Source organism: Pseudophryne corroboree, chromosome 8, assembly GCF_028390025.1.
Source record: "Pseudophryne corroboree isolate aPseCor3 chromosome 8, aPseCor3.hap2, whole genome shotgun sequence".
In the NCBI taxonomy this organism is placed as follows: Eukaryota; Metazoa; Chordata; class Amphibia; order Anura; family Myobatrachidae; genus Pseudophryne; species Pseudophryne corroboree.
The window spans coordinates 27,657,045-27,678,505 of record NC_086451.1 but is presented as its reverse complement, the minus strand read 5'-3'; the positions used below and the strand labels follow the sequence as shown (position 1 = coordinate 27,678,505).

At 46.8% G+C, this 21,461-nt stretch overlaps 1 protein-coding gene across 1 annotated transcript in view; it reads right to left on the bottom strand.

The window, feature by feature from the left end:
- LOC134948254 (properdin-like) overlaps positions 1-18,939 on the bottom strand; it is a 67,033-nt gene extending 48,094 nt beyond the window's left edge. The window contains exons 1-3 of the mRNA XM_063936123.1: positions 18,818-18,939; positions 16,766-16,910; positions 1,407-1,561 (exon numbers count right to left, since the gene is read on the bottom strand). Of these exons, the coding sequence (XP_063792193.1) occupies positions 1,407-1,561; positions 16,766-16,910; positions 18,818-18,884 (367 nt within the window). The 5' untranslated portion in view covers positions 18,885-18,939. The remainder of the gene's footprint in view (positions 1-1,406; positions 1,562-16,765; positions 16,911-18,817) is intronic.
- Positions 18,940-21,461: the final 2,522 nt, after the last annotated feature.

Genomic DNA, 21,461 nt, shown 5'->3' with positions numbered 1-21,461 from the left:
TACACAGCACCCATACTACACTCACACAGCACCCATACTACACGGCACCCATACCACTCTCACACAGCACCCATACTATGCTCACACAGCACCCATACTGCACTCACACGGCACCCATACCACTCTCACACAGCACCCATACTACACAGCACCCATACTACACTCACACAGCACCCATACTACACAGCACCCATACTACGCTCACACAGCACCCATACTACTCTCATACAGCACCCATACTATGCTCACACAGCACCCATACTACACGGCACCCATACAACTCTCACACAGCACCCATACTACTCTCACACAGCAGCCATACTACACAGCACTCATACTAAACTCACACAGCCCCAATTAGCTCCCCCACCTAGCACTCAACCCAACAATTTGTACATCCCAATGCCCATTAACACATTCACCCCCATACAGACACACACACACATACATTTCATAAATCGATTCTGCTCATCGTGGAGCATTTACAGAAGTTACCTGGCATCATGCATCAATATCAGCAGCAGGATAGTGTGGGAGGCGGAGCTTGTGTGTGTCACTGTCTGGCTCAGTCAGGACCCGAGTGGACTCTGGAGGAGAGGGGAGGGGCGGCCAGAGCACTGCCTGCACGGCTCTGTGGCTGCTGCCTGCTGATCTCACTGACAGGTGAGAATGTCGGGCTTTAGGAGGCGGGGCCTGGGAGGAGGGGGTGTGGCCATAGCCGTGGACCATACTTTGTCTTTGTCAGTCAGGGGATGGGGGTGCGTGCGTGTAAGTGTGCGGCTCGCTTTGGTGTCACCCTATTGGAGGGTGACACCCGGGTGCGGGCCGCACCCCCCGCACCCACCTCATGACGCCACTGCGCAGAGTGATTGACATGAAGAGGGCGTTTCTGGGTGTCAACTGACCATTTTCAGGGAGTGTTCGTAAAAACGCATGCGTGCGAGGAAAAACGCAGGCGTGGCTGGCCAAACGCAGGGCGTGTTCGTGATGTCAAAACAGGAACTGAACAGTCTGAAGTGATCGCAAGCGCTGAGTAGGTCTGAAGCTACTCAGAAACTGCACAAAATTATTTTGTAGCCGCTCTGCGATCCTTTCGTTCGTACTTCTGCTAAGCTAAAATACACTCCCAGCGGGAGGCAGCATAGCGTTTGCACGGCTGCTAAAAACAGCTAGCGAGCGATCAACTCGAAATGACCCCCCATGTCAACGATATCTGGCTGTAGAAACACAATTGTAAAACAGAGCTGTAGAGAAACAATTGTTGCTCACAGCAGCCAATCAATCCTGTCATTTAATTTCAGTATAGTTTAGAAAATGAAAGCAAATGTATAACTGGTTGCTATGGTCGACACCCCCTTCCTCGAAATGGCCCTCATTGGATGGATTCAATAATCCCTACTACTTACTCGGGCAGCAGTCTTGTAGAGAGCAGGAGCGAATTTCCAGATCTTGTCCCGCACAGTTCCCCTGCCCTATGCAGACTCTGCGCCGCTGCTGAATCCCTTCCATACAAGACACTGTACACGGCGACCATTCACCCCACGGGCCCCACTTGGCAGGCCTGGAAGAGAAAGAGCTTTACTGAGCATGGCACAAAACCCAAAGAGACAGAAAGAAGTCCTATGCAACCCTGGTTGATAGACAACCTAGAGGAACTACAAGCCTCAGCATGACTTGTCAACATTGCAGCAAAGGAAGAGCTTCACGTCTAACTCACATTTTCTAGGCATCACTTTTATGCAGTAAGCCGTTACAGGACATGAAACAATTCCGTCCTTTCTTCGTCACGTGACCGAGGTTCGTGGATGTGTGGCTGAATTCTGATGACCAGAGAGATGGGTTTTTGCGTAATAGACCTACAATGTCTAGGTAGTCAGTCAAAAGGTCATCATGGCAAAGGTCGACACAAGTTCTTAGTTTTATTTGGGCCAAATGTTGCTTATTTCATGTTATGTGACCACCATCAGTACAATATACCCTCGTGGGCCCGCTTCACTCGCTGCGATTCGGACACGGTGGCTCGCTCCGCTCTTCTCTCCACAGGCCACTATTCCCAATAGATGGCCGCGTGGATAGTAAATCTGGCAGATGTTGAGAAAACCCCGAAAAATACGTGTCGACCAGTTGCGTGTTAAACCACTGTCACGTCGACCTTTTGAGCCTGTCGACTTTTGTTACTGTCGACCGTAAGCACTATCGACCTTTCCTGTTGACCTTTTGTGCTAGTCGACCTAATGCACGTCAACCATTTACTGTCGACTTATTGACTGTCGACCAATACAGTGTCGCTCTATCATCCAAATACAGAGAGGTAGGGGGTCACCAGTTTTGGGGCAAGGTCTAAGCTCATCATTTAAGCAAGCCAACAGGTAGCGCCAGACTTTCACTGCAAAGTTGTCAAGGTTCCAGATAGCTCTGGCAATAATCTACGGCACACAGCAATTGCGAACTGCTCCACCGATGATTGGGGCATAGATATGCACTAACAAAGCTATTATATCTGCCCCCTCATCTTACGTTACGGGGAGGTACATTCCTGAGGCTGCAGGTAGATGCGTTCATCTTATATTATAAAATTAAGTGCTGATAAAAAATATCATCAGGCGAGGCCTAACGTGCATCGTGCACAACTGCCTCCAAGCTTAAAAAAAGTTTTGTCCCTTACCGCACACTTTTTGTCCCTTGCCGCACACTTACATCGCGTTACACCGCCATCACCTTCAAAACAGCTACTGTAGTGCCAATTCAAGGCAGTTCGCTGGTTCCCACCCTAAGAAAGGTAGTTACTCTAACTCACAGGTTCTCAAACTCAGTCCTCAGGACCCCACACGGTCCATGTTTTGCAGGTCACCTGTAGATTTTTAAAATGTGACAGTTGGTGATGGTGATACACAGTGCAGCTGTTGGGTGACAAGGAAAACGTGAACCGTGTGGGGTCCTGAGGACCGAGTTTGAGAACCACTGCTCAGATGAAGACCACCAGAACTGTGGAGGATTAGGTCGTTTTAACAGTAAAAATAAGAGTAAAGACAAAAGGGTTAGAAGAGCAAAAGACAGAGGGGAGATGTATCAAGACTTAAAGTAGCAACAAATCAGCTCCTAACTGTCATTTTTCAAACACAACCTGTAAATGAGTAGTTAGATGCTGATTGGTTGGTTCTTTATCTCTCTCCACGGATTGGCACATCTTCCCCAGAGGGGCAGAGGAGGTAAAGACTGAGGGGCATGCGGGACAGAGGGGGAGGAGTGAGATGAGGAAGAGAGAGATAGTGTAAAAGGACGAAAGAGACAAAGAGAAGAAAAGGCTGAAGAGAGAGAGAGAGAGAGAGAGAGAGAGAGAGGAGGACAGAGACGCCAGAGAATGGAGAGAGAAACCAAGGCAATGCCGTGGACAGCGTCTGGCAGTGAATAAACCCCCATCATTAACTCTATTGGCTCAGGAAAGCTTACACAAGAAAACTCCTAAATACACAGAACAGTTTTGTGATCACATATTTCATGCCTGAGGCCAAAGGGCATTCTACAAACAAAAATCAGTCATACAAGCTAGGCCAGAGTTATAGGCAGACCCAAACACACCGAATACAAGAGCATTCACTAAGCATTGGTTCTGTATGAGCCGAGAAAATGTCGACACAGATAAAAAAAAAATCTCTGTGTTTTTTAATGAACTTTTAGCCGGATCCAAAGGCGCAAAAAGATTCTGGGATTTAAAATAAAAAGCAGTGAAAAAAGGAAGCTATAATAATAATAATAATAATAATAATAATAATCTCCTATATAATAGCCCTGTGACTCTTTGCCTGGACCTCTAACGCTGGGCGTTGCTAGGAGCTCTCATTGGGTTAGCAGCAGGTCTATCACACCAAGTCCAACGCTGATTGGGCGAGAAACGCCCTCCCACACAGGTTACTTCCAATGGGAGGCTCTGCCTTTGGCTGCTGTGTTTTCACAGAGCAGGATTACCAATGGGGCTGATGGAGCTGCAGCTCCAGCCCCTCACCCCAAAATAGTGTCACTGCATCTGCAGCAACACACCCTCCAACACTTTACATATAAACATTGATACACATTCAAAAAGGGGGCGTGGCCATGGGGGTACAGCAGCGTGGCCACGCCCCTTTTCATATAATTTCAATGGCCGCTTGGAGAGTCAAAAAATGGTACGGACCATAAAAAAAAGGGACTGTACCTGACAAAAAGGTGCAGCTAGAGGGTATGTCACTGCATCTGCAGCAAGTCTCCGCGCTGTAGATATGGGGAAAAACATCCTTTTACTGCAGCGGCCTGTGTCCTGCTGCCAGTCCACCTGCCCCCTCCACCATAAACAATCTCCACTCCCTAGCAGCAGCGCAGGTGGAACAAAAGCTGCTGCGGCCACCGGCATAGATGTGTATGAAAGCGGCGCAGCGGAAGGCTTTCATAGCCCTCCCTGCGCCGCATACTGTCTGAGCCCCGGAGCCTCCTCTGCGCATGATGTCACAGAAGTGCCTCCCCGCCACAGCCGCGCACAGATCCCCAGAGGCCCTGACTCCGCAACACAGCACCTGGGCTGCCGGCCTGGAAGCCCTGAGATGGCTAATGTAACGGATAGAGTGGGTGATATCGCGGAGGGTAATGTCTGGACGCAGAATCAATGTAAAAGGTGACAGTGCTGTGCAGTGCAGTGGGTGTGCAGTCAGGGCCGGTGCTACGGTGCTAACGCCGCCTGTCGCAGTGCCGCTTACACACGTAACGCCCCCTGTAGCAGTGCCGCTTACACACGAAACGCCCCCTGTAGCAGTGCCGCTTACACACGTAACGCCCCCTGTACCAGTGACGCTTACACACGTAACGCCCCCTGTACCAGTGACGCTTACACTAGAGATGAGCGGGTTCGGTTCCTCGGAATCCGAACCCGCCCGAACTTCATTTTTTTTTACACGGGGCCGAGCGACTCGGATCTTCCCGCCTTGCTCGGTTAACCCGAGCGCGCCCGAACGTCATCATCCCGCTGTCGGATTCTCGCGAGGCTCGGATTCTATCGCGAGACTCGGATTCTATATAAGGAGCCGCGCGTCGCCGCCATTTTCACACGTGCATTGAGATTCATAGGGAGAGGACGTGGCTGGCGTCCTCTCCGTTTATAGAGAAGAGAGTGAGACTAGAGTAGAGAGAGACACAGTAGTAATTTTGGGGAGCATTAGGAGGAGTACTTTAGGAGGAGTACTACTACTTGCTGAAGTGATAGATAGATAGTGTGACTGTATAATGTATATCTGACTTGTGCGGGAGACACTGACAGTGGGGAGCAGTTAGAGTCTGAGAGCAGGACTCAGGAGTACATATAACGTACAGTGCACACTTTTGCTGCCAGAGTGCCACACTGCCATTGTGACCACACTGACCACCAGTATAATATATATTGTGATTGTCTGCTTAGGAGTACTACTTGCAAGTTGCTGATAGTGTGACCAGTGACCTGACCACCAGTTTAATAATCACCACCAGTTTAATATATATAATATATATATATAATTGTATATAATATATATATAATATTGTATACCACCTACCCGTTTTTAGTAGCTTACTGTAGCAGTCTGCGGTGCTGCTGAGCTGACAGTGTCCAGCAGTTCCGTCATCAGTCATTACATAATAAATATATCTACCTGTCCGGCTGCAGTACTAGTGTGATATTATATATATATATATTGATTTCATCTCATTATCATCCAGTCTATATTAGCAGCAGACACAGTACGGTAGTCCACGGCTGTAGCTACCTCTGTGACGGCAGTCGCTGGTCCATCCATAATTGTATACCACCTACCCGTGTTTTTTTTTTTTTCTTTCTTCTTTATACATACTACTATAGTAGCTTACTGTAGCAGTCTGCGGTGCTGCTGAGCTGACAGTGTCCAGCAGGTCCGTCATCAGTCATTACATAATAAATATATCTACCTGTCCGGCTGCAGTACTAGTGTGATATTATATATATATATATATATTGATTTCATCTCATTATCATCCAGTCTATATTAGCAGCAGACACAGTACGGTAGTCCACGGCTGTAGCTACCTCTGTGTCGGCAGTCGCTGGTCCATCCATAATTGTATACCACCTACCCGTGTTTTTTTTTTCTTTATACATACTACTATAGTAGCTTACTGTAGCAGTCTGCAGTGCTGCTGAGCTGACAGTGTCCAGCAGGTCCGTCATCAGTCATTACATAATAAATATATATACCTGTCCGGCTGCAGTACTAGTGATATTATATATATATATATTGATTTCATCTCATTATCATCCAGTCTATATTAGCAGCAGACACAGTACGGTAGTCCACGGCTGTAGCTACCTCTGTGTCGGCAGTCGCTGGTCCATCCATAATTGTATACCACCTACCCGTGGTTTTTTTTTTTCTTTCTTCTTTATACATACTACTATAGTAGCTTACTGTAGCAGTCTGCGGTGCTGCTGAGCTGACAGTGTCCAGCAGGTCCGTCATCAGTCATTACATAATAAATATATCTACCTGTCCGGCTGCAGTACTAGTGTGATATTATATATATATATATATTGATTTCATCTCATTATCATCCAGTCTATATTAGCAGCAGACACAGTACGGTAGTCCACGGCTGTAGCTACCTCTGTGTCGGCAGTCGCTGGTCCATCCATAATTGTATACCACCTACCCGTGTTTTTTTTTTCTTTCTTTCTTCTTTATACATACTACTATAGTAGCTTACTGTAGCAGTCTGCGGTGCTGCTGAGCTGACAGTGTCCAGCAGGTCCGTCATCAGTCATTACATAATAAATATATCTACCTGTCCGGCTGCAGTACTAGTGTGATATTATATATATATATATTGATTTCATCTCATTATCATCCAGTCTATATTAGCAGCAGACACAGTACGGTAGTCCACGGCTGTAGCTACCTCTGTGTCGGCAGTCGCTGGTCCATCCATAATTGTATACCACCTACCCGTGGTTTTTTTTTTTCTTTCTTCTTTATACATACTACTATAGTAGCTTACTGTAGCAGTCTGCGGTGCTGCTGAGCTGACAGTGTCCAGCAGGTCCGTCATCAGTCATTACATAATAAATATATCTACCTGTCCGGCTGCAGTACTAGTGTGATATTATATATATATATATTGATTTCATCTCATTATCATCCAGTCTATATTAGCAACAGACACAGTACGGTAGTCCACGGCTGTAGCTACCTCTGTGTCGGCAGTCGCTCGTCCATCCATAATTGTATACCACCTACCCGTGTTTTTTTTTTCTTTCTTCTTTATACATACTACTATAGTAGCTTACTGTAGCAGTCTGCGGTGCTGCTGAGCTGACAGTGTCCAGCAGGTCCGTCATCAGTCATTACATAATAAATATATATACCTGTCCGGCTGCAATACTAGTGATATTATATATATATATATTGATTTCATCTCATTATCATCCAGTCTATATTAGCAGCAGACACAGTACGGTAGTCCACGGCTGTAGCTACCTCTGTGTCGGCAGTCGCTGGTCCATCCATAATTGTATACCACCTACCCGTGTTTTTTTTTTTTCTTTCTTCTTTATACATACTACTATAGTAGCTTACTGTAGCAGTCTGCGGTGCTGCTGAGCTGACAGTGTCCAGCAGGTCCGTCATCAGTCATTACATAATAAATATATCTACCTGTCCGGCTGCAGTACTAGTGTGATATTATATATATATATATTGATTTCATCTCATTATCATCCAGTCTATATTAGCAGCAGACACAGTACGGTAGTCCACGGCTGTAGCTACCTCTGTGTCGGCAGTCGCTGGTCCATCCATAATTGTATACCACCTACCCGTGTTTTTTTTTTCTTTCTTTCTTCTTTATACATACTACTATAGTAGCTTACTGTAGCAGTCTGCGGTGCTGCTGAGCTGACAGTGTCCAGCAGGTCCGTCATCAGTCATTACATAATAAATATATCTACCTGTCCGGCTGCAGTACTAGTGTGATATTATATATATATATATTGATTTCATCTCATTATCATCCAGTCTATATTAGCAGCAGACACAGTACGGTAGTCCACGGCTGTAGCTACCTCTGTGTCGGCAGTCGCTGGTCCATCCATAATTGTATACCACCTACCCGTGTTTTTTTTTTTTCTTTCTTCTTTATACATACTACTATAGTAGCTTACTGTAGCAGTCTGCGGTGCTGCTGAGCTGACAGTGTCCAGCAGGTCCGTCATCAGTCATTACATAATAAATATATCTACCTGTCCGGCTGCAGTACTAGTGTGATATTATATATATATATATATTGATTTCATCTCATTATCATCCAGTCTATATTAGCAGCAGACACAGTACGGTAGTCCACGGCTGTAGCTACCTCTGTGACGGCAGTCGCTGGTCCATCCATAATTGTATACCACCTACCCGTGTTTTTTTTTTTTTCTTTCTTCTTTATACATACTACTATAGTAGCTTACTGTAGCAGTCTGCGGTGCTGCTGAGCTGACAGTGTCCAGCAGGTCCGTCATCAGTCATTACATAATAAATATATCTACCTGTCCGGCTGCAGTACTAGTGTGATATTATATATATATATATTGATTTCATCTCATTATCATCCAGTCTATATTAGCAGCAGACACAGTACGGTAGTCCACGGCTGTAGCTACCTCTGTGTCGGCAGTCGCTCGTCCATCCATAATTGTATACCACCTACCCGTGGTTTTTTTTTTCTTTCTTCTTTATACATACTACTATAGTAGCTTACTGTAGCAGTCTGCGGTGCTGCTGAGCTGACAGTGTCCAGCAGGTCCGTCATCAGTCATTACATAATAAATATATCTACCTGTCCGGCTGCAGTACTAGTGTGATATTATATATATATATATTGATTTCATCTCATTATCATCCAGTCTATATTAGCAGCAGACACAGTACGGTAGTCCACGGCTGTAGCTACCTCTGTGTCGGCAGTCGCTCGTCCATCCATAATTGTATACCACCTACCCGTGTTTTTTTTTCTTTCTTCTTTATACATACTACTATAGTAGCTTACTGTAGCAGTCTGCGGTGCTGCTGAGCTGACAGTGTCCAGCAGGTCCGTCATCAGTCATTACATAATAAATATATCTACCTGTCCGGCTGCAGTACTAGTGTGATATTATATATATATATATTGATTTCATCTCATTATCATCCAGTCTATATTAGCAGCAGACACAGTACGGTAGTCCACGGCTGTAGCTACCTCTGTGTCGGCAGTCGCTCGTCCATCCATAATTGTATACCACCTACCCGTGTTTTTTTTTTCTTTCTTCTTTATACATACTACTATAGTAGCTTACTGTAGCAGTCTGCGGTGCTGCTGATCTGACAGTGTCCAGCAGGTCCGTCATCAGTCATTACATAATAAATATATATACCTGTCCGGCTGCAGTACTAGTGATATTATATATATATATATTGATTTCATCTCATTATCATCCAGTCTATATTAGCAGCAGACACAGTACGGTAGTCCACGGCTGTAGCTACCTCTGTGTCGGCAGTCGCTGGTCCATCCATAATTGTATACCACCTACCCGTGGTTTTTTTTTTACTTTCTTCTTTATACATACTACTATAGTAGCTTACTGTAGCAGTCTGCGGTGCTGCTGAGCTGACAGTGTCCAGCAGGTCCGTCATCAGTCATTACATAATAAATATATCTACCTGTCCGGCTGCAGTACTAGTGTGATATTATATATATATATATTGATTTCATCTCATTATCATCCAGTCTATATTAGCAGCAGACACAGTACGGTAGTCCACGGCTGTAGCTACCTCTGTGTCGGCAGTCGCTGGTCCATCCATAATTGTATACCACCTACCCGTGGTTTTTTTTTTTCTTTCTTCTTTATACATACTACTATAGTAGCTTACTGTAGCAGTCTGCGGTGCTGCTGAGCTGACAGTGTCCAGCAGGTCCGTCATCAGTCATTACATAATAAATATATCTACCTGTCCGGCTGCAGTACTAGTGTGATATTATATATATATATATTGATTTCATCTCATTATCATCCAGTCTATATTAGCAGCAGACACAGTACGGTAGTCCACGGCTGTAGCTACCTCTGTGTCGGCAGTCGCTCGTCCATCCATAATTGTATACCACCTACCCGTGGTTTTTTTTTTTCTTTCTTCTTTATACATACTACTATAGTAGCTTACTGTAGCAGTCTGCGGTGCTGCTGAGCTGACAGTGTCCAGCAGGTCCGTCATCAGTCATTACATAATAAATATATCTACCTGTCCGGCTGCAGTACTAGTGTGATATTATATATATATATATATTGATTTCATCTCATTATCATCCAGTCTATATTAGCAGCAGACACAGTACGGTAGTCCACGGCTGTAGCTACCTCTGTGTCGGCAGTCGCTCGTCCATCCATAATTGTATACCACCTACCCGTGTTTTTTTCTTTCTTCTTTATACATACTACTATAGTAGCTTACTGTAGCAGTCTGCGGTGCTGCTGAGCTGACAGTGTCCAGCAGGTCCGTCATCAGTCATTACATAATAAATATATATACCTGTCCGGCTGCAGTACTAGTGATATTATATATATATATATTGATTTCATCTCATTATCATCCAGTCTATATTAGCAGCAGACACAGTACGGTAGTCCACGGCTGTAGCTACCTCTGTGTCGGCAGTCGCTCGTCTATCCATAAGTATACTAGTATCCATCCATCTCCATTGTTTACCTGAGGTGCCTTTTAGTTGTGCCTATTAAAATATGGAGAACAAAAATGTTGAGGTTCCAAAATTAGGGAAAGATCAAGATCCACTTCCACCTCGTGCTGAAGCTGCTGCCACTAGTCATGGCCGAGACGATGAAATGCCAGCAACGTCGTCTGCCAAGGCCGATGCCCAATGTCATAGTACAGAGCATGTAAAATCCAAAACACCAAATATCAGTAAAAAAAGGACTCCAAAATCTAAAATAAAATTGTCGGAGGAGAAGCGTAAACTTGCCAATATGCCATTTACCACACGGAGTGGCAAGGAACGGCTGAGGCCCTGGCCTATGTTCATGGCTAGTGGTTCAGCTTCACATGAGGATGGAAGCACTCAGCCTCTCGCTAGAAAAATGAAAAGACTCAAGCTGGCAAAAGCACCGCAAAGAACTGTGCGTTCTTCGAAATCCCAAATCCACAAGGAGAGTCCAATTGTGTCGGTTGCGATGCCTGACCTTCCCAACACTGGACGTGAAGAGCATGCGCCTTCCACCATTTGCACGCCCCCTGCAAGTGCTGGAAGGAGCACCCGCAGTCCAGTTCCTGATAGTCAGATTGAAGATGTCAGTGTTGAAGTACACCAGGATGAGGAGGATATGGGTGTTGCTGGCGCTGGGGAGGAAATTGACAAGGAGTATTCTGATGGTGAGGTGGTTTGTTTAAGTCAGGCACCCGGGGAGACACCTGTTGTCCGTGGGAGGAATATGGCCGTTGACATGCCTGGTGAAAATACCAAAAAAATCAGCTCTTCGGTGTGGAAGTATTTCAACAGAAATGCGGACAACATTTGTCAAGCCGTGTGTTGCCTTTGTCAAGCTGTAATAAGTAGGGGTAAGGACGTTAACCACCTCGGAACATCCTCCCTTATACGTCACCTGCAGCGCATTCATAATAAGTCAGTGACAAGTTCAAAAACTTTGGGCGACAGCGGAAGCAGTCCACTGACCAGTAAATCCCTTCCTCTTGTAACCAAGCTCACGCAAACCACCCCACCAACTCCCTCAGTGTCAATTTCCTCCTTCCCCAGGAATGCCAATAGTCCTGCAGGCCATGTCACTGGCAATTCTGACGAGTCCTCTCCTGCCTGGGATTCCTCCGATGCATCCTTGCGTGTAACGCCTACTGCTGCTGGCGCTGCTGTTGTTGCTGCTGGGAGTCGATGGTCATCCCAGAGGAGAAATCGTAAGACCACTTTTACTACTTCCACCAAGCAATTGACTGTCCAACAGTCCTTTGCGAGGAAGATGAAATATCACAGCAGTCATCCTGCTGCAAAGCGGATAACTGAGGCCTTGGCATCCTGGGTGGTGAGAAACGTGGTTCCGGTATCCATCATTACTGCAGAGCCAACTAGAGACTTGTTGGAGGTACTGTGTCCCCGGTACCAAATACCATCTAGGTTCCATTTCTCTAGGCAGGCGATACCGAAAATGTACACAGACCTCAGAAAAAGAGTCACCAGTGTCCTAAAAAATGCAGCTGTACCCAATGTCCACTTAACCACGGACATGTGGACAAGTGGAGCAGGGCAGGGTCAGGACTATATGACTGTGACAGCCCACTGGGTAGATGTATGGACTCCCGCCGCAAGAACAGCAGCGGCGGCACCAGTAGCAGCATCTCGCAAACGCCAACTCTTTCCTAGGCAGGCTACGCTTTGTATCACCGGTTTCCAGAATACGCACACAGCTGAAAACCTCTTACGGCAACTGAGGAAGATCATCGCGGAATGGCTTACCCCAATTGGACTCTCCTGTGGATTTGTGGCATCGGACAACGCCAGCAATATTGTGTGCGCATTAAATCTGGGCAAATTCCAGCACGTCCCATGTTTTGCACATACCTTGAATTTGGTGGTGCAGAATTTAAAAAAAAAACGACAGGGGCGTGCAAGAGATGCTGTCGGTGGCCAGAAGAATTGCGGGACACTTTCGGCATACAGGCACCACGTACAGAAGACTGGAGCAACACCAAAAACGCCTGAACCTGCCCTGCCATCATCTGAAGCAAGAAGTGGTAACGAGGTGGAATTCAACCCTATATATGCTTCAGAGGTTGGAGGAGCAGCAAAAGGCCATTCAAGCCTATACAATTCAGCACGATATAGGAGGTGGAATGCACCTGTCTCAAGCGCAGTGGAGAATGATTTCAACGTTGTGCAAGGTTCTGCTGCCCTTTGAACTTGCCACACGTGAAGTCAGTTCAGACACTGCCAGCCTGAGTCAGGTCATTCCCCTCGTCAGGCTTTTGCAGAAGAAGCTGGAGACATTGAAGGAGGAGCTAACACGGAGCGATTCCGCTAGGCATGTGGGACTTGTGGATGGAGCCCTTAATTCGCTTAACAAGGATTCACGGGTGGTCAATCTGGTGAAATCAGAGCACTACATTTTGGCCACCGTGCTCGATCCTAGATTTAAAACCTACCTTGGATCTCTCTTTCCGGCAGACACAAGTCTGCTGGGGTTCAAAGACCTGCTGGTGAGAAAATTGTCAAGTCAAGCGGAACGCGACCTGTCAACATCTCCTCCTTCACATTCTCCCGCAACTGGGGGTGCGAGGAAAAGGCTCAGAATTCCGAGCCCACCCGCTGGCGGTGATGCAGGGCAGTCTGGAGCGACTGCTGATGCTGACATCTGGTCCGGACTGAAGGACCTGTCAACGATTACGGACATGTCGTCTACTGTCACTGCATATGATTCTCTCCCCATTGAAAGAATGGTGGAGGATTATATGAGTGACCGCATCCAAGTAGGCACGTCACACAGTCCGTACTTATACTGGCAGGAAAAAGAGGCAATTTGGAGGCCCTTGCACAAACTGGCTTTATTCTACCTAAGTTGCCCTCCCACAAGTGTGTACTCCGAAAGAGTGTTTAGTGCCGCCGCTCACCTTGTCAGCAATCGGCGTACGAGGTTACTTCCAGAAAATGTGGAGAAGATGATGTTCATTAAAATGAATTATAATCAATTCCTCCGTGGAGACATTGACCAGCAGCAATTGCCTCCACAAAGTACACAGGGAGCTGAGATGGTGGATTCCAGTGGGGACGAATTGATAATCTGTGAGGAGGGGGATGTACACGGTGATATATCGGAGGATGATGATGAGGTGGACATCTTGCCTCTGTAGAGCCAGTTTGTGCAAGGAGAGATTAATTGCTTCTTTTTTGGTGGGGGTCCAAACCAACCCGTCATTTCAGTCACAGTCGTGTGGCAGACCCTGTCACTGAAATGATGGGTTGGTTAAAGTGTGCATGTCCTGTTTATACAACATAAGGGTGGGTGGGAGGGCCCAAGGACAATTCCATCTTGCACCTCTTTTTTCTTTAATTTTTCTTTGCGTCATGTGCTGTTTGGGGAGTGTTTTTTGGAAGGGCCATCCTGCGTGACACTGCAGTGCCACTCCTAGATGGGCCAGGTGTTTGTGTCGGCCACTAGGGTCGCTTATCTTACTCACACAGCTATCTCATTGCGCCTCTTTTTTTCTTTGCGTCATGTGCTGTTTGGGGAGTGTTTTTTGGAAGGGCCATCCTGTGTGACACTGCAGTGCCACTCCTAGATGGGCCAGGTGTTTGTGTCGGCCACTAGGGTCGCTTAGCTTACTCACACAGCTACCTCATTGCGCCTCTTTTTTTCTTTGCGTCATGTGCTGTTTGGGGAGTGTTTTTTGGAAGGGCCATCCTGCGTGACACTGCAGTGCCACTCCTAGATGGGCCCGGTGTTTGTGTCGGCCACTAAGGTCGCTTATCTTACTCACACAGCTACCTCATTGCGCCTCTTTTTTTCTTTGCGTCATGTGCTGTTTGGGGAGTGTTTTTTGGAAGGGCCATCCTGCGTGACACTGCAATGCCACTCCTAGATGGGCCCGGTGTTTGTGTCGGCCACTAGGGTCGCTTATCTTACTCACACAGCTACCTCATTGCGCCTCTTTTTTTCTTTGCGTCATGTGCTGTTTGGGGAGTGTTTTTTGGAAGGGCCATCCTGCGTGACACTGCAGTGCCACTCCTAGATGGGCCCGGTGTTTGTGTCGGCCACTAGGGTCGCTTATCTTACTCACACAGCTACCTCATTGCGCCTCTTTTTTTCTTTGCGTCATGTGCTGTTTGGGGAGTGTTTTTTGGAAGGGCCATCCTGCGTGACACTGCAGTGCCACTCCTAGATGGGCCAGGTGTTTGTGTCGGCCACTAGGGTCGCTTAGCTTACTCACACAGCTACCTCATTGCGCCTCTTTTTTTCTTTGCGTCATGTGCTGTTTGGGGAGTGTTTTTTGGAAGGGCCATCCTGCGTGACACTGCAGTGCCACTCCTAGATGGGCCCGGTGTTTGTGTCGGCCACTAGGGTCGCTTATCTTACTCACACAGCTACCTCATTGCGCCTCTTTTTTTCTTTGCGTCATGTGCTGTTTGGGGAGTGTTTTTTGGAAGGGCCATCCTGCGTGACACTGCAGTGCCACTCCTAGATGGGCCCGGTGTTTGTGTCGGCCACTAGGGTCGCTTAGCTTAGTCATCCAGCGACCTCGGTGCAAATTTTAGGACTAAAAATAATATTGTGAGGTGTGAGGTATTCAGAATAGACTGAAAATGAGTGGAAATTATGGTTTTTGAGGTTAATAATACTTTGGGATCAAAATGACCCCCAAATTCTATGATTTAAGCTGTTTTTTAGTGTTTTTTGAAAAAAACACCCGAATCCAAAACACACCCGAATCCGACAAAAAAAATTCGGTGAGGTTTTGCCAAAACGCGGTCGAACCCAAAACACGGCCGCGGAACCGAACCCAAAACCAAAACACAAAACCCGAAAAATTTCAAGTGCACATCTCTAGCTTACACACGTAATGCCCCTGTAGCAGTGACGCTTACACACGAAACGCCCCCTGTAGCAGTGCCGCTTACACACGTAACGCCCCCTGTACCAGTGACGCTTAAACACGTAATGCCCCTGTAGCAGTGACGCTTACACACGTAACGCCCTCTGTACCAGTGCCGCTGACACTGCACAGCACTCTCACCTTTTACATTGATTCAGCGAGTCAGTCAGTTCTGCCAGCCAGTCACTATTGTTAGCGCCGGTGTCCCAACGCGCCGCATTACAGGGAAGTAGACGCACTACATAAACTACAGCTCCCAGCAGCCCTTAGCGCCGAAGCATTCCGGCCCTTAGGGCTGCTGGGAGCTGTAGTTTATTGAGTGTATCTTCTTCCCTGTAATGCGGCGGGTTGGGACACCGGCGCTAACAATAGTGACTGGCTGCTGTGCGAGTCTCTGGGAGAGCCACTGCCAAAGGGAGGACAGCAGCTTAGGTGCTGACAGGAGGAGAAGCAGGATAAGCATTACTCGCCCCTCCCCCACTCACTGCACTTCCGGGCCCCATCCACGGCACCCCCACACTCCCCCTCCAGCACCAGCGGTAGCTGCGGACCCCCTCCCCACCCGCAGCGACCCTGCACCCGTACCTCCCGCCGTACCACCGCATCCGCCCCTCCCCCGCCCGAGGCAACCCCGCAACTGCTCCTCCCCCACCCACAGTGGCTCCGGACCACCACCCGCGGTACCCACGCACCCTCCCCCACCTGCAGCACCACCGCACCAGCCCCTCCCCCACCTGCGGCACCACCGCAACCGCCCCTCCTGCGGCACCCCAGGATCCCATCCGCCTCTTCCCAGCACCCCCTACTCCCCCAACCACAGCACCTACTAGGTGATTCACCAGGCCCTGCGTGCGCTGTTCACGCCATTGCAAGGGGCTTCCACTCCTTAACCATTGCACACCCTTTGTCCGTGCAATATTTAACCACTCACACATTTATGATTGGATGTAATACTCCATATAATAAAAATATTGCATGCCACAAGGGTGTGCAAGGGTTAAGGGGCGTAGCCCCTTACGACGGTGTGAAGAGCGCCCGTAGGGCGCGATGAATCACCTAGTAATAAATAATTTGCTATTTTAAGTGTATGGGTTCCTTACCGGCAGGCCTGGCACGCAGACTTGCTGTCCCGCTTGAAGCCATATTTAATGTTCAGGCAGCAATCTTGTTCCGGCACTCCGTCTCCAAGGTAATCGCCACACTGTCCGGTCTCCTCGTTAACCTCAGCGAAACACAGGACATCATCTGAGTTATTGGACAGAAAGAATACATATCTTAAAACTTGCGCCACGCCCAAATACACAGCGGAACAAGACATCGGGGCTCATTCACAGTCAAGCGATGCTGCGACCACTTTAGCGTCTCGTCTATAGCCGCATCTGCGACTTTATGCTAGAGCTAGTATCAGCCCTTCCCCTGGTGTGCAAGCTTGCGTCTGAGCGTGCACGGACTGAAACGGGTCTGGTATAACAGATTGACAATGTTATGGTTGACGGTCAATACGTCGACACCAAATAGTCAACATGCACTAGGTCGGCAGGTACAAAAGATCGACACATGAAAATCTAATTGCGGACGCATCGGAAATAAGGATGACCCCTGAATTGGGGCACTGTAATGTGGCATATTTTGAACTGGAGGGCACTCTAATGTGGCACATTATAAACAGGGGGCACTGCAATGTGAGATGATATGAATGGGGGACACTGTGGGGCATATGTAACAGGGTCCGAGTTTGCTGGAGGTGCTGATTGCCGGCCAATCTCTGAGGTTTTATTGAAGCGGTGGTCTCTTGATCTAAGCCCTGAAGAAGAGACTTCCTGGTCTTAAAACGCGTTGGAATTGACACTGGATAGGACATCGCACCCTAACCCCGTGCCCTCTTTGACTGACTTGTGGACATCTCATTATGGAACGTTTAGGAGCCATAGCTGGGTACATCCGGACTACTCTGCTAAACATCACCTCTTTCACTTACATCATGGTATGATCCACTCTTTTGGTCCTCCGTGACTGAATTGCTCCTCTCTGATTGTTGAATTACATGGAGCATACATTCAAACACCTAGGAGCCATAGCAGATGATCTCAGGGTCCTACTGCTAGTACCATCTGAGGCTCCTACGCCATTACTTATGTACGATTGTCTACATATGTAGGTTATAGAAATATTATCTTTATGTTTTGTATTCGTATTTTAATATGTATTATTAAAAAATTTTTAACATAATTTTAAACCATATCTTTCTGGTCTACTATATGGACCTCCTATTTCTATTTGGTAACCTATATTGATCTGTCTCAACCCTGGCAAAGTGCCCAATGCACACAAAAGACGACACACCCAGATTTGGCTGACGAGAGAGGAATGCCGACCTGCCAACATTCCAAACGGGCACAATTAGAGATTTGTAAATATATATACGCTTCTTGTGCCATGGCTTATAGGATCTAATTCAGAGATGGACCAAATTGCAGCTGTGACCGTGGCTTTTTTCTCAGCGTGACTGCGTATTTATGCTTACGTCGCAACCATTAGGCATCCTACTGAGGTGCCCACAAGCTGTGGCGCTAATCTGCCGCTGTGCATACGGGTGTGTATAGAAGATCTATAATGTCTAGGTAGTCATTAGGTCAACTCTATATGGTTGACATTTATTGGATCAACAGGGTCAAATGGTCGACAGTGACAATAACATGATAATGTTAACACAAATGGTCGACACAGGCTTTTTTTGTTTGTTTTTTTAGGCCAGATCTTGTATGTTCGGATATTGCACCAGCCAGTCGGAGGCGCCGTATGTGTGTCTGAATATGGCTGCCAGTGCAACTGCGGCAAAAGCTGCAGTCGCTGGCCGCACCGTGCCCAGGTCTCCCAGGGACACCCACCGAAATTGCCTCTCTCTGGCACCAAATTTGTTCTGAGCCCCCGTCCCCGGTGGTAACCACCTGTACGCATGCGTAGCGCGACACTGACACACAAGCAGACTTAAAGCATTGTCCGCTTGCGTGCAGCACCGCCACTGCGTCCGCCCATGAATCAGGCTCACAGACCTGCATACACAATGCAAAAGAGAGCTAAATACAAAGTTCTACACAAATACAAACACTGCAAAGTCGTAGCAAGCTCCGGTAGTATGATAGTGCACTGACCTGCATTAGCTCTGAGGGTGAGCAGTATTCCAACAGTGGCCAGTAACAGCAGAGAGAGGGGCTGCATTGTGCGTCTGTTCCTCTCACCAAATCCCTACTGAGATTTGTCTCTTATAGCTGACAGAAAGCACCCCCCCCCCACACACACACACACACCAACTATCGTGTACTTGCCAGAACCTCCCCTTGGAAATAAAGAGGAATGGATTATGTGTGTGGTAATGAGGGAAGTTCTAGACAAACACCAAGGTATTGTGAAAGCTTTTCATGGTTGGTTACTGGCATGCATCTCTAAACTGTGACACTGACCATCAGAGGTGAAGGTGGAACGTGCACCAGAAATTGCTCTGTTTCAGGAGAAAATATTTTGGGACCTGAGGTGCAAAATGCTTTCCCCCCAGACATAGTGGAGGGCCTGGATCAGGGCGTTACTGGGCGGTGACCAGATAGTTGCTTGAGGTGCAGTTAAAAAAGGTCCGTTCAGTGGGCATATTATGGGGCAGATGTACTACTACTAAGCATTGGAGAGAGATAAAGTACCATCCAATCAGGGGTGCTTTAAGAGAGGAGGAGGCCCGTGTCCAGCCTCCCCCGTTCGGGCCCCCTCCTCTTTGCCGGGAGCGATGTAGAGTGCTCAGACTCTATTGCGCATGCACAGATCTCCGGGAAAATGGCACGGCAGCCATTTTCCCAGTGATTTCTCTACTGCGCATGCGCAGAACTCCATGACAATGGCTGCTGCACCATTTTCACAGTGTTTTTTTAACTGCGTCAGTGATGTCGGCGTGGGATTCCGGAGGGGTGAGTATTAAAAAACTGAATCATAGTTGGTTTGGGTGGATTTTGATCGACCTTTGGTTGATTTTTGATAGATTTGGTGTTTCTGGGTCTGAATCACACATTTACTAACATAATTTTTTTTTTTAAACAATGTCAAAAATCCTCTGTTAGTAAATGTGTGATTTTGACCCAGAAACACAAAATCGATCAAAAATCAAACAAACATCGTCCAAATATCAACCCAAATTGACTATCGACTTTTAGTAAATATATCCCCCATTATCTGTTGTAATTGTGCATTCGGGATATTTTCAATTGTGTTTTGTGTTTAGCAGCCATTTATCATTTACATGCAGTTGTTTAAACCACCACTGTGTAGTTATTGTGTTTGTTTAGATGTGTAAATAGAGGGTTCCAAGGACATAAGCGTGATGTGCCGGGGTGGGTGGTGGATTGTGACACTGCGGAACAGCTATGAGATGGAGGGAAGCTGAATGATACCCCTTTCACACATAAACCCTGGCTTTAACCCGGGTCGGACCACGAACAATGAGCATCTGTTGAAGCCTGGGTTTCAGTAAATACCCCCTTACACACAAGGGGAACAGACCAGGATTATTCCTGCGTTGACACGATTCACACTGGACCTGGAGAGTAATTCAGACCTGATCGCAGCAGCAAATTTGTTAGCTAAGGGGCAAAACCATGTGCACTGCAGGTGGGGCAGATGTAACATGTGCAGAGAGAGTTAGATTTGGGTGGGTTATTATGTTTCTGTGCAGGGTAAATACTGGCTGCTTTATTTTAACACTGCAATTTAGATTTCAGTTTGAACACCCCCCACCCAAATCTAACTCTCTCTGCACATGTTACATCTGCCCCACCTGCACTGCACATGGTTTTGCCTAACTGCTAACAAATTTCCTGCTGCGATAAGATCTGAATTAGGCCCCTGGTCCAGCATACAGAGAAATTCCTCTTTGCATGATAGGAAGGGTCAGATAAAGGTTGAACGGTGGTGTCTAGTATCCAGCTGTAGAGTATTTTAATAGTAACAATTCAGTGTTGGTTAGGAAGAGATTGCTCGCTCCTGCGTATAGTTATGTACAAAAGTAGTTTATAGACATTTACTGTATTTGCTGTTCATTACACATGCGGTGGGAATCCTGAGGATACCTCCCACCTGAGCAGTTGGAGAAAGGCACAGCCCACCTATGACCTTTTGTTATAATGCAGAGACACATTCCTGTGTCCAATGAACCATGAGATTATATGGACCATTGTATTGTTACTGTATGTTGTGTATATAAAGACCACCATTGCCTGTCCAGTCACTCACTCTCTCTGCAAGGTTTTCACATTGAAGGCTGAGGGCTGGATCCAGGACGCGCTTGCGAATCATTCCCACGTGTGTAAGTTCTCTGTAGCCATTTTGTTATCCTTTCTGTTTGCCATTTATTCTCATTCTGTTTGCTTGTGTTTGCGATCGTATGCTATTGTTCATATTATTCCTTGTTATTCTGTTTAGATTTTGATGTTAGTGTTGTAGTGTATAAGCTGTACTGTTTTCCCCTTTTTACTCTAAATGAATCACCCACAAAGGTGTTAGAGCCTGAGTGGTTTTTAAATGCAAACCAGGTCTTGTGTTTTCACTAGTTACTGTAAAGGGTTTTCTTAGCGTCTCAATCGCTCAAACAGCTTTCATATTATCAAGGTTAATAAGCGTTACATCATTGTAGTATTACATTGCTAAGGTTTTGAGTATAAGCATACCCTTACTGTGTGTTGTTAACAAGGTTTACTGTGTGTCATTCTGTGAGTGTCTGCGCCGCTCGTGTCTCACTCTCACGGCGCAGCGTCCGCT